Source organism: Martes martes (genome assembly GCF_963455335.1).
Source record: "Martes martes genome assembly, chromosome: 2".
Taxonomy (NCBI): domain Eukaryota; kingdom Metazoa; phylum Chordata; class Mammalia; order Carnivora; family Mustelidae; genus Martes; species Martes martes.
Window position 1 is genome coordinate 205,171,145 of NC_137889.1, and position 12,567 is coordinate 205,183,711.

The 12,567-nt window shown below is 47.3% G+C and overlaps 2 protein-coding genes across 6 annotated transcripts in view; one reads left to right on the top strand and one right to left on the bottom strand.

The window, feature by feature from the left end:
* Positions 1 to 2,246: 2,246 nt before the first annotated feature.
* Positions 2,247 to 8,240, bottom strand: HNRNPDL (heterogeneous nuclear ribonucleoprotein D like). 5 transcript variants are annotated; one of them, XR_013966447.1, is made up of 10 exons: positions 8,121 to 8,240; positions 6,997 to 7,161; positions 6,083 to 6,251; positions 5,821 to 5,982; positions 5,207 to 5,338; positions 4,771 to 4,885; positions 4,095 to 4,265; positions 3,663 to 3,755; positions 3,185 to 3,289; positions 2,247 to 2,511 (listed from the first exon to the last, which is right to left on the bottom strand). XR_013966447.1 is itself a non-coding variant. In XM_080797222.1 (9 exons), exons 2-8 carry the CDS (start codon positions 7,080 to 7,082, stop codon positions 3,685 to 3,687), a joined length of 906 nt encoding a protein of 301 aa, XP_080653348.1. In that variant the 5' UTR covers positions 7,083 to 7,161; positions 8,121 to 8,240; the 3' UTR covers positions 2,247 to 2,511; positions 3,663 to 3,684. The 5 variants fall into 5 exon arrangements, 3 of the variants coding, with proteins under 3 accessions (XP_080653348.1, XP_080653347.1, XP_080653346.1); XR_013966448.1 differs by lacking the exon at positions 8,121 to 8,240 and having other exon boundaries at positions 6,997 to 7,634; XM_080797222.1 differs by lacking the exon at positions 3,185 to 3,289.
* A 125-nt stretch (positions 8,241 to 8,365) lies between these two features.
* ENOPH1 (enolase-phosphatase 1) overlaps positions 8,366 to 12,567 on the top strand; it is a 32,812-nt gene continuing 28,610 nt past the window's right edge. The window contains exon 1 of the mRNA XM_080797223.1: positions 8,366 to 8,674. Within this exon, the coding sequence (XP_080653349.1) occupies positions 8,591 to 8,674 (84 nt within the window). The 5' untranslated portion in view covers positions 8,366 to 8,590. The remainder of the gene's footprint in view (positions 8,675 to 12,567) is intronic.

Genomic DNA, 12,567 nt, shown 5'->3' on the forward strand with positions numbered 1-12,567 from the left:
CTTTTGAATGACTTCATAGAAAAGGTAACAGAAAAATTGCACTACACCTGCAGTGTCCTTGAATCACTTTTAATCACTGAAACTTAGCATCCTGTGGTTGATATCCTATCAGAAAGTCTTCATAAAGGGTAGTGATGAAATTTTCAGATACTAAAAATTAAGTACTAAAATTTACAATTAGCAAGAAACCAGTCCCTGTCACCATTCTGAAAGCTGCATCAGGGAATGGAATAAAAGCTCTGCTTATCCATGTTAGTATCCCAACAGACATCTTAATAATCTTATATAAACATAACTATGAGACCATAGAATACTGGTGAAATTAATAAAAAGTTTCTATTAGGATGAGGACCACCACACAGAACTTGGTCAAAACCATTCAGGAAGCACATTTAACAAGAACACAGGCTACTTACGTTTGTGTCTTAAGGACCTCAGAATTTCCACCCTCACGCCTTTGTTAAATTACTTAGTTTTAAATACTTGGATGACATCCTGATAACTTTATTGTTCAACCAAATGAAGTCCTACGGCTTAGCCTTGCTATATTTAAAATTTACATCAGTTGGCATCCATTGAGCCTAAAATCTGAATTTAGAGTCCAAAGCCCCTTGGGGGAAAAAAACCCAAACGCATTCTTACTTTCAGTTCTTTGTAATTCTCAATCATCTATAGATGTAGTGTATTTCTTCAGTCATATATATATATATATATATATATATCAAGACTTGATTGAAAAGTTTGGATTTTGTTTAAAAAGCCTTTATTCATTTTTGATCAGGGAAAGGACAATCTCAATGTCAACTTCTCACCTAACCATAAATTTGAACTTAACAGGATTCACTGCCCTAGAGACACTGCACCCACAGACTTTGACAACATAACTTAAAATCAAAATCTTCCTCCTTCCCTAAGGCTGCATGTCAATATAATGAACAGTCCCTTGCAATAACCAACATTGGTACTTGGCCTAGGTTTAAGGTCAAATAGCAAAACAGGATGCAAAAGGAGGCCAAGTGCATTGTAACTTGATAGCCAGCAAGTACAAACATCATTGAACAGAGAAAAGTTGCAGGCACCAAATGAAACAAAAGGCAGGTTCATCAGCATAAAAAAATTAACATTTGGTTGAAGGTGAGGTCAACTACTACGCATTTGAATATGTATGCCAATCCTAGAGCTTAATGTGGAACCACAGAAAACAGAACTTAAAAAAACCTTAAATCCAACTACACTGAATGTTGAAGTTCAAAACTTGGGTTTACCCAGGAAATTATCCCAAATCTAGGGCTAAAACTGCTTTTTGATGCACCAGGAAGATGTTTTAATGACTCAGTCACTTAGATTTGCTTTGACATACATAAAACTTAAAGTGTACTTTCCCCTATTACGCCTTCCTATGTCTGAATTTGGGTATGCTTAACTACTCGGCTCATGCACTAATGCATTAAAAATGATGAGATCTACTACCATGACTTTTTCTAAGAACTCACACCACATTAACAGTTAACACCCAACATAGCTTCCTAAAAATGCCCCAATAGAAAACATTTTGTTCAGTTTGGTGCTTGCTGTGACAATACCACAATACAACTAGATTTCCTCAGCCACTACTACTTCAAATACCTCAATCTAACTTTTGCTCAAATTTTAACCACCTATCTGCCAAAATGCTTGTTAAAATTTGTTTTTGATACTCTTAAACTGTAGCTTCTACATAGAGTTTAACAGGGCCTTTTGCCTGGGCACATCTGGACATTTTAATAGAGAAAACAATTAAAGTCAGGGTATTATGATTAGCCAAAGCTCTAACAGACCACACTGATCCTGATTTAGCATATCTCTAATGGCTTCCCAGAGACAGGAACAAAGCACAACCTTTTCTATTCGTGAAAGGAGCTACCAACATCCTTTGTGCCAAAAACGTGCACTTTACCAAGACACAGTCCAGAAAGATTCATGGTCTGCTAGAAAACCTCCACTACTGACAACCTTATGACAAGGCCTCCAGATACACAAAGAACATTAAAGGTGTGGTAGAAATCTCTTTTAGCAGGGAACTGAAGCCTTAGAGGATAGCATACATCTAACAAAAATGGGGAACGGGGGGACACTGTAGCTGGCTATTCATAAAGGACCACAGTTTCTCCCTATGGACCAATACTCCCTACAAAATAAACTGTGCCTTAATTATTGCTTATTTTAAATTACACTTTTACATAGCTATTTAGTACCTGACGCAGAAAAACAATCACATAAGGAAGCATTTATTTGAGGTTTAACATGAAATCATACAAATAAAATTTGTATAAACACAAATCCACATCGAGTCATAACACAGATAGCAAAAGACAAAGTAAAAACAAAGAAAACTAATTGGCGGCTATATACAGTTGGACACAGTTGTGTCTTGTACACTAGAAAGTCTTTTACAAAATAATCATCTTAGATCAACAGAAGACCAATCTTCAATGTCGTCCTGCAAGATGGGTTAACTTTAGCAATTTCCTCCTAAAAACAAAAACAAAATAGCAATTAGATTTGTGCAACTCTGAAAGCTTTCAAAGGTCCACTTTCATGAATTGTTTTAAGTCCTCAATTTATTCTTTTCTTCAATAATTAAAGATCACATGCATATTCAATGGAAAAATGTAATTTGGATCATTAATAAATTCACCCTGGAGTTCCCAAATGTTAGTTAACTTAGTTAAGGAATTGGGGAATGCAATCTTCCCATTTCACAGGTTACACTGTGCTAGATGATTAAGGTCTACTAGAAGTATCTCTAGTAAGCCAAAAAACACTTACAAAAGTGAATTTCGAATAGGCTTTTATATTTTAAAAAAACAAATTGCTTTGTGCATATGATCTTTAATTTATATCCCAGATTTTAAAGTTCTTGTTTTGGTTTGTAGATTTCACTATTAGCTATAAAAAGAAAAAGCAAGCATTAAATCTTAAAGAATGAACACTTAAAATGAGGCTCCACAATTGAAATACAACACTAAACAGAAGACCAAAATGATTAAGCTGTAAAAAGGCATTTATGTACTTTAACTCCTGTAAAAAACCATTTAAGTTAAGTTTAGACACTTAATCTTCAAAAAGATTAAAAAAGAAGCCAAAGTCTGAAGTTTTCCACTTTAATCTTTACGCTGGTACATGAAGTTGGAAGAGACCATACCACAGGACAGCGTTTTCTGGTGTATGCCTTGCGCTCTGCCCGCAACGTGCGACCCCCAGAGATAGACGTGGTCAGGGTGACACACGGCCTGCAATGAAGTTCCCGCTGGCGGGTACAAACAAGGTATAATGTCAGAGTTAGAAGACAACATTCTTGTTTTCCTTAAGTTGTACCCATTTCAGTACTTTACCTGTTAATAGTTCTAAAAAAGTTTAATTATTCCTCTAGACCACCTGGTACACAAAGCAAACAGAAAAACTCTTAAGTTTTTCTGTAATACTAAAGAAAGTGAGATAAGACTTTAAAGTTAAAGATCTATAGACACTTTAGGCAAAACAGGCTCATAAAGCAATTAAAAAGTTAACAATTTAGTAAAAACAGACTACATAATATTTTGTTTTTACTTATTTTTCATTTGTCTATTGATCTTTAAATTAAATTAGACATTTCTACTGGTTTCTTGTACTCTTACACACACCTGTTTTCTCCAACGTCCTCCTTTAGTATGGCTGGTAATTGTTTTGGTGATTGCCACCCCCTCGAGATGCCTTGCCGTAAGTGCTCTGTTGGCCTATTTTGAAAACACAAAAAAATTCTATTAAGATACAGTTTCCTACAAAATGGTTTTGTTATAAATACTTTAGAAACATGTACAACTCTGCATGCCAAACGTTAAAATACCAGGTATCTTAAATAGCCATTATAAGTTAGTCATATATCATATATTGTACATTTACAACCAAAGTTTTTACATTAATATAATTACCCGGTGACTATCAAATGCCTAAAAACTTAACTCCAAACACTTCAAGAATGGAAAACTCACACATAAACAATTTCAGAACAAGACTGTACTTTAACATGGAATTTTAATACCACTGGTTTATGAAATTAAGTTAAATATTCTTACCACTGTAGTCTGCATATCCCTGTCCATATCCATAGTTCCCATAGTTATACCCAGTATAATCATAGCCGCCATAGCCACTATAGTTTTGATCACCACCATAGGCACTATTGTAATTTCCATATCCTTGATCATAATAGTTATTAAATCCTTGGTTCCAGTTTTGGCCCTGACCTGAAACAATGCACAATGATTGTTAGATAACAACTTCTGACCCCCAATCCTACCACAAAATGTTGTATTCCTGTCCCTCACTCTGAAAATCTGAAACAGGTGAACGGACATCTATATAATTATCTGACTGAGAAAATTACTCCAGTTGTCATAAAAGGGGACAGAAGGTCCAACTGTGCCAATTACCAAGCATTCCTAAATGTAACGGAAAAATCAGAACAAACGTGAAGACAGGTAGGCTGTTTAGTTTTAAAACAAGGACTCCCGCCCCCAAAACCTAGCATGCCATGGTGTTATCACGTAATCCTAACTACATTAAATCGGTATTATTTTCCCATTAAAAGTGGCCATTCTTGGAAGTCGCGAAACCAGAGAACTAACAAAAACCCACTCACTAACTTGAGCATTTTATGTTGAAAATCTGCTTTATTTTCTCCTGGGCTTATTCCTATTGAGCAGTTTACAGCTTAAACCTCGGAATCATCTTCAAAGAATTAAGCCTCACCTCGTCCACGACCCCTCGTGCCACCTCGCCCACCAGCTGCAGCACCTCTTCCTCCTTTTTGTTGCTGCTGTTGCTGCCTGTATACCTCTTTGGGTTGTGCAACTTTGATTTCACACTGTAAACACATGAGAAATTTCTTTTACTGTAATGTCAAGCCATTTTATTCTTCTCAAAACAAATTAAGAAATCTCACCAAACAAAACAAGAAACCACCTTCACAATTGTCATTAATTTTCATTTCGGGTGCCTGGGTGGCTCAGTGGGTTAAGCCTCAGCCTTCGGGGCTGAGGTCATGATCTCAGGGTCCTGGGATTGAGCCCCACATTCACGGAGCCCGCCTCCCTCTCTGCCTACTTGTGATCTAATAAATTAAATAAAATCTTAAAAAAAAAACAAAACCCAAAAACCTCATTTAATTGAAGCAAAATGGTTTTACCTTCCCAGAACCGATTTGATGATATCTGCTTTCTAACAATTTCTTTACTGGCTCTTCATCTGTATATGTGATAAAACAAAATCCTCTTCTTTCATTTGTTTTTGTATCCATGGGAAGTTCAATATTTTCAATCTGAAATCCAGAAGCACACTCCAGATCATCCACCAATGATAAAAGCTACCGAAAGGTATTACAACGTCAAAGGTCTTCACGCTTCAACAGAACAAGCTGCAAGTTACTCTGGTCAGGATACTTCTGTATAGAAACTTGTATTTTATTACCAACATCACACCACAAAAATTCATCTGTGAAGCGTTCAGAAGAGAGCAAAACTTATTCAGGATCATTTTGTACCCAACAGATGCCACTGGTTAGTAAGTCCAAACACTGACCACCCCAAAGCACCTCTCTTTTGACCAAAATAAATTAAGATGCTTGTTTCCATCCCAGCACAGAAAAAACAGCGATTAAGGTACAGTGACCAGAAGGGACCTGAGCAGTTAATTTAACCTCTTCCCCACCTGACCAATCAGTTTGTTCTGTAAAAAGCTGGGGATTCCCATTACACGAACACACCGAGTAGGAAACATACAGACTGTAATCACACTGCGCACCTCTCCAAAGGCTCCAAAATATTCTTTAATTTGTTCTTCAGAAGTATCTGGGCTCAATCCACCCACAAAAACCTTTTTGGGCGGTTCTTTCCCTTTTAAAGCTTTGGCCCTTTTGGGGTCTATCAATTTGCCGTCCAGTTTGTGTTCTTTCAGTTCCAAAACCTAGAAGACAAGTGTTTTTAATCCACAATATACAGCCGAACGCCCGAAGATATGCAAGAAAGCACACGGACGCCGCACAGCGCAGAGCACCCGCTCCTACCTTGTCAACACTAGCAGCGTCTTTGAAAAGCACAAATCCAAATCCTCTCGATCTTCCGGTCACCGGGTCTGTTTTAATTGTACAGTCCACCACTTCCCCAAATCGAGACAAGTACTCAGTCAGATCTTTCTTGCTTGTATCCCAGCTCAAACCTCCAATAAACATTTTACTGGAAATAAAATTAAAAAAGAGAAACATCAGCAGCGCCCCAAGGGTTGCTTCCGTTCGCACGACAGAGCGGGGGTCGTTTAACCGTGTGCTCAACTCAGTCCGTGCCTACAGCCCACGGACCCCCCGCCCCACCACGGTCAGGAACCGGACACCGCGCGGCCCGCTCATCGGCTGCAGGACACGAAATTCAAACGAGGCGAACGGCTACGTGCCGCTCGCGTTTTAAGCAGCCTCTGACCGGTCCCTCACCACGCGGCCCACCCCCTTCCACGGCTGTCACGGCACCGTTCCAACCCGAAGAACCCGCACCGCGTTCCGCGGGCCCGGGTACCCGCCACACACCGACTCCCGGACGCGGAATCCCCCAAACCCTCCCCACGCAGAGCGCGCGGGGGCCCCGGCACAGACACAATGAGAAGGCGGCGGCAGCTGCAGCGTGCGGCGCCGCCGGGCGGCCCCTCCCCCTCGGGCCCCACGCGGCGCCTGCGCACTCGGGACACAGACGCCGCCGCCGCCGCCGCCGCCCTCCTTCACCAGTTCCCCCGCCCTTCCCCCACCTTCCGCGGGTCTCTCGAGTCACCCCCTCCGTTTCCTACTTTCCTCTTCCCTTCAGGCCAGCGGGGCTCGGCGGGCACGCGGGGAATCGACTCGGGGCAAGAGCCGGGGCAGCGCGCGGCTCTCGAGGGACGGAGGGCGCGTGCGGCGCGCTGGGGGAGGGGGACGAGAGGAGAAGCGTGTGGTACCCGTCATCCTGCTGGTTCTTGCTCGCGTTGATCTTGGATCCCTCTGCGAACTCCTCTATGTTGCTGTACTCGTTCATGTCCTCCATGGCGGCGGAGCTGTCGGCCGGGGGGTGCTGGCGCGCAGTCCGGGTCGCGGCGGCAGCGGCGGCGGAGCGTTGTATGGAGCTGGATTTAAAATGGCGGCGGAAGAGATCCGGGCGCCGCCTGCGCCCTCCCTTTATAGCCGCCCCGCCCGCCAATCGCGAGGGCTGCTGCGCGGTGACGTGGCGCTGGGCCCGGCGCGCCCCCTGCCGGGCGGAGCTGGGAGCGAGCGAAGGGAGGAGCGGGGCGAGCTGCCGCGGCGCCCGCGGCCGCCAATGGGAAAGGCTGCGGGAGGCTAAAGTAGCGGGAGCGGAGGGGAACAATGGCGGCGGCACATGGGAGAGCCGGGGCGGGACCTCCATCGCGGCCCTCCCGCTGAGGAGCGAGGTCGTGGGTGAGGGCACGCGGGCTTAAGGCGAGAGAAGCGTCGGCAGAGGAACAGACGGCGGGGCGACGAGTCCTGGGGCCGAGAGTCCGAGCGGCGCCGTCGCAGGGCCACAGTCCGCTGGTCCGGGGAGCCTTTGTCTCCGGCGTCCGGTCCGGCCGCTCCCGCAAACAGCCGTCCGCCCCGCCTTTTTCCAGAGCCCTCGGCGCCCGCGTGCGGACTGCTGCGGGGCGGCCGCCGCTGTCGGTTAGCACCGCGGCCGGGAAGCTCCCGGAAAAAGGCGGACTGCGCCCGGCGCCGGCGGCCGAGACCGCGAGCGCGCCCCCCGCCCCCCGCCCGCCGCGCGCACGCGTGTTTTGTCCTCGAGCCGGCTGGAACCGGCCCGGCGGGAGCGGGCGCGCGGGGCCCCTCCGGACCGCGGCGCGGCGGCCTCTTCCGCTACCGCCGCAGGCGCGCGGGCCGGGGAGGCGCGGCGGGGCCCCCTCCGAGCGGCCGGAGCCGGGGCCGACGCAGTCCGGCGGGCCGGTCCCCGCACGGCCTCCGCTGCGGGCGCGGCCGGGGGGAGGGGCGCGGCCCGCCCGGGCTACTGTGAAGCTGCGAAAGCGGAGGCAGTGGGCGGGGAGGGGACCAGCTGCCGCAGAGGGCAAGGGGCACTCACATCCCCGGCGCGCCACTCGCGGGGCTCCCGTCTGCACGTGCCCCGGGCCGCTCCCGCTCGCTCAACCAGTCTGCGGCGGGCGCGCGCAGTCGCGCGCCCGGCTCCCGCGCTCGCTTCTTTGTTCCCGCCCACGCGGGGCCCATGTTGACGGATCGCGTTCGCGGTTCCCCGGTGGCCAATCGGCGTTGACGCCCCCGCCCCGCCCCCCCCGCTCTCCGCGAGGACCGCCCCCTCCGGGCCCACGTGGTCTCGGCCTCGGCCGCGGCGGCTGGGCGGTGCGGGCGCCTGGGCTGCGGGCTGTGCCACCGGCGCGGGGGCGGCCGTGTTCCTGGGCCTCGGCCGCACGCGGCTGCGGGTGGACGTTCTCGCGGGGCCGTGGGAAGCCCGGGACGCTGCCGGGGGCGCAGTCGGCGCCGCCCTCCGCGCTCCCTCGCGGCGGGCCGAGGCGGGAGGGCGCGTGCGGGGGGGAGATGGTGGTGCTGCCCGTGCCCGCCGAGGTCAGCGTGATCCTGCTGGACGTCGAAGGTACCACAACCCCGATTGCTTTCGTGAAGGTGAGGGGCGGAAGGGAGCGCGGACGTGCTTCGCCTGGAAGCCAACGAAGGCGTCTCTGAGTCTCGCAGACCTCGGGCCGGAGGCGGGAGGCGGGAGGCGGGAGGCGCGGTGCGGCCGGGCCCCGCGGCGCGGGCGGCAGGAGGGCGGCGGCGGGGTGCGGGGACGCTCCGTTGCCGCCCCCGGTGCGTCCTCCCGCGCCCCTCCCCGGCTTCGTGCGAGGGGTGGGGAGGGGCGGAGGCGAACCGGCGCGCGTGCGGAGAGGGGACGCGGGGGGCCCCGCCGGTGGCGCCTGGTGGATCCGCGTTGGGCCCGGCCCGGCGGGCGCCGCGACCGAGCCGTCCTGGGGGCTTCCGGTCCCGCAGAACGTGGACCGGACTGTCACGACGGCTTTTCAGGCAGCGCCGGCGTCTCGGGTCGTGGTGGCTCCTCCCGCCGCTTCCCGCCGCCGCTGTTCGTGGCCGAGCCGCGCTTCCCGTGTCGCCGGCCGCGGCGCCGCGTTCATCGCTCCGCCACCGAGCGAACATGCCTGGACTCGGTCCGGTTTCCCTGAAAACCGTGGACGCTTGACCCTCTTTCTGATCCAAAGCCGGCACCCTAGGACGTCGCTGCTGACCAGACAGTTGTCTGCTCCTCATTCGTGAGCTTAGAGCTCTGCATTGCAGCAGGGCCTCAAAAAACCCTGTGTTTTGTTTGTCAATAAATACTAAATATAACTTTTAAAGGAATTTCTTGGGCCTAGTCTACGCTTTATTCGACTTCTAGAGGTTGAAGATGAAAGCATTAACTAGAAGGGTTTGCGTACAATAATAGAGATAATTGTCTACAAGGTAGGAAAAACCCATCTTCGAACAAATTGAGCAGTCTGAGTTTTTAATTTTTTAAGATTGTATTTATTTATTTGACGGAGCAATAGAGCACAAGCAGGCAGAGCAGGAGAGGGAGAGGGAGAAGCAGGCTCCCCACCGAGCAGGGAGCCCGATGTGGGGCTCGATCCCAGGACCTTGGGATCATGACCTGAGCCGAAGGCAGTCACTTAACCAACTGAGCCACCCAGGCACCCCTAAAAGTTTTATTTATTTATTTGACAGAGATCACAAGTAGGTAGAGAAGCAGGCAGAGAGAGAGGAGAAAGCAGGCTCTCCACGGAGCGGAGAGCCCGATGCGGGGCTCGATCCCAGGACCCTGGGATCACGACCTGAGCCGAAGGCAGAGGCTTTAACCCTCTGAGCCACCCAGGTGCCCTGCAAATCAGTTCTGTGACAAAACATGGGTGCCGTACCCACCACCTCTCCACTCCCCACTCCCCACCCAATCCTGTCTTTTGCCAGATGACATGAGCTACTTCTTGAAATCTTTGTTTATGGGAGACTTATTTTGACATCTCTCTGAAAGTTAAAATGCCTTCATGGCCTAAATAGACTTTTTTTTTTTTTAAAGTTTGACACTGGGTAAAGTCAAGGCAGGCTGCAAAAAATGATTTCAGGGGGGTTTGTTTATTTTTAAAAATTTATTATTTTTTTAAATTTAAATTCAAGTTAGTGTATTGTTACTTTCAGGGTAGAGTTTAGTGATTCATCAGTTGCCTATAACACCCAGTGCTCATTTCAGGGATTTCGTTTAAAGGATATTTTCTTATGCTTTGTCCTCTAATCTATTGTTACTTTATTCACATTACTTTTCAGTCTGTTATAATCTAGTAAGTTATAATTTATTTGATACACATTAGTATATCAAAACTTGTATTTCCAAAAGTATATTCAGAAGAATGTTAAGTCTGGTGGATATTTATAGTAATTCTGCAAAAAGGATTCCATTATTAAATGCACTTTTGGAAAATATTAGGCTATACATATTTACCTGGTTTCTTTATTACACAATTCTCAGAGCCTTTATATCATACACATAGACACACTCACATATGTGCTTAATGAGTCTTCAAGAGAGTGACATTTCACACATTTTACTTGAACAAAACACTTTGTAGCAGAGTATGTCAAGGACTGATCTTTTAAACTTTTTAAAAGAGATGCTAAATCATACCCTTCTTAAATCTCTGAGCATGGAGGTGGAAATTGGACATGTTTGTTCTACTTTGACTTTATTAGCTACATTAGGTGTGTGGAACATACAGCTCTACTTCCTGTGGAAACAGACATCAAGTACCACACACGTGCCACTTGTATACTTGACTCATCCTCAAAACCTCTGTGAGGTGTGTGCACTGTCCACCTTTTACTCATAGGAAACTAAGATTCTTAAAAATTGAATGGTACATCTGGATTTGAACCCAAATTTTCTGGCTCCAAAACTCCTATTCTTTACATTATTGCACTTGACCTCTAAGGTGGTAACCACAGTGCTTGTTCCGTGTCTTTGCTTGGCTTCTGTGTATGTTAAATGAGAGTTGATATGAGAGCACTTTAATCAACACGAAGTACCTTAAAAGTATATGGTAACAAATTTCAGTTTATACCACCTCTTGGTGATAGTTTTAGGAGTGAACCCTTGAACCACAATAACCATAGTTGAGTCTTTATTTGGAGATTTGGTTCTGTAGTCAGCATATACTGTGAAAATTGAAATTGTGAAATTTGTCAAAAATTGTCCTTGAAAGACCCTTAGGAAGTCATTCTTTGGAGACTGATTTCCGTTTTTCAGTGAGTCGTGCATTCATTTTTCCTTTAGGGTGGAAACATGATCCCTGCTTCTTCCCTGGAGCATCAGAGGAAGTAGTTGGCTTGGAATTTGGTGATACAGATGAAAAATATGTTGTGTCAGGCATTAGCCTCATCCTGAGCCGCTCACAATGTAAGAGACACTGGAGAACAGAGACTGTTCCACTGGGGAACAGAATGCCCATTGAGTGGAATAACACACAGATTGCCAGCACTGACTATGGTTATTTCTTTCCTTTCCTCCTTTTTTTTTTGGTCCGATCACTTACAGTTAAATGTGTGTATGATGCACCTTAACTATATAACACGAACAGTCTGGGATGTCTCGTGGGACTCCCTAGAATCCTCTCAGTCTGGGAAGTGGTGTTCTCTGGACAGTCTGCAGCTCTGTTGCGGCATGTCTCAGCCCTTCTGTGTCAGACAAGAACAACAACAACAAAAAACAATGGTTTTTATTACCGGCTGTTATATCTTATTTTCTTTGAGTCAAAGAATTGCCAAATTTCTGGAACAGGAGGGCCTCCTAGCTAGGATCGTGCAGTGAGTGTTGCAACCAGCTAATTAATTTCTCATGAATTGATGCCTGGGGGGAGGTCCTGTGTGAGGCCATCACAACTGTTGGGAGCAGAGCCGTCCAGCTTTCCTTAGATGTTCCCCCTGCATCTGAATCCTCAGCCTCCAGCCCTGCCCCTCACTGCAGGGCACATGCTTCTGGTGTTGATTTTCTTTTCAGGCACTGAGTCTGATCCTTCACGGTGCTGGTCTCCCAACATTTTTTGGTTGTGTACACCACCAGCAGAATTGGAGCCGGCACTGCCAATAGAATTTATAAATTGTGGGGCCGCCTGGGTGGTTCAGTCAGTTCTGTGTGACTCTTGATTTTGACTCAGGTCATGATCTCAGGGTTGTGGGATCAATCCCCGTGTAAGGCTCTGAGCTCAGGAGGAAGCTGGCTTGGGATTCCCTCCCTCTGCCCCTCCTCTCTCTCTCTCTTCCCCTCCTCTCTCTCTCTCTCTTTTTCTCTTGTAAATAAATAAATCTTTTTAAAATAAGAATTTATGGGGTACCTGGTTGGCTCAGTCATTAAGTGTGTCTTCCACTCAGGTCATGATCCAGAGTCCTGGCATCAGCGGGAAGCCTGCTTCTCCCTCTTCCACTCCCCTGCTTGTATTCCCTCTCTTGCTGTCACTCTCTCTCTGTCAAATAAATAAATAAAG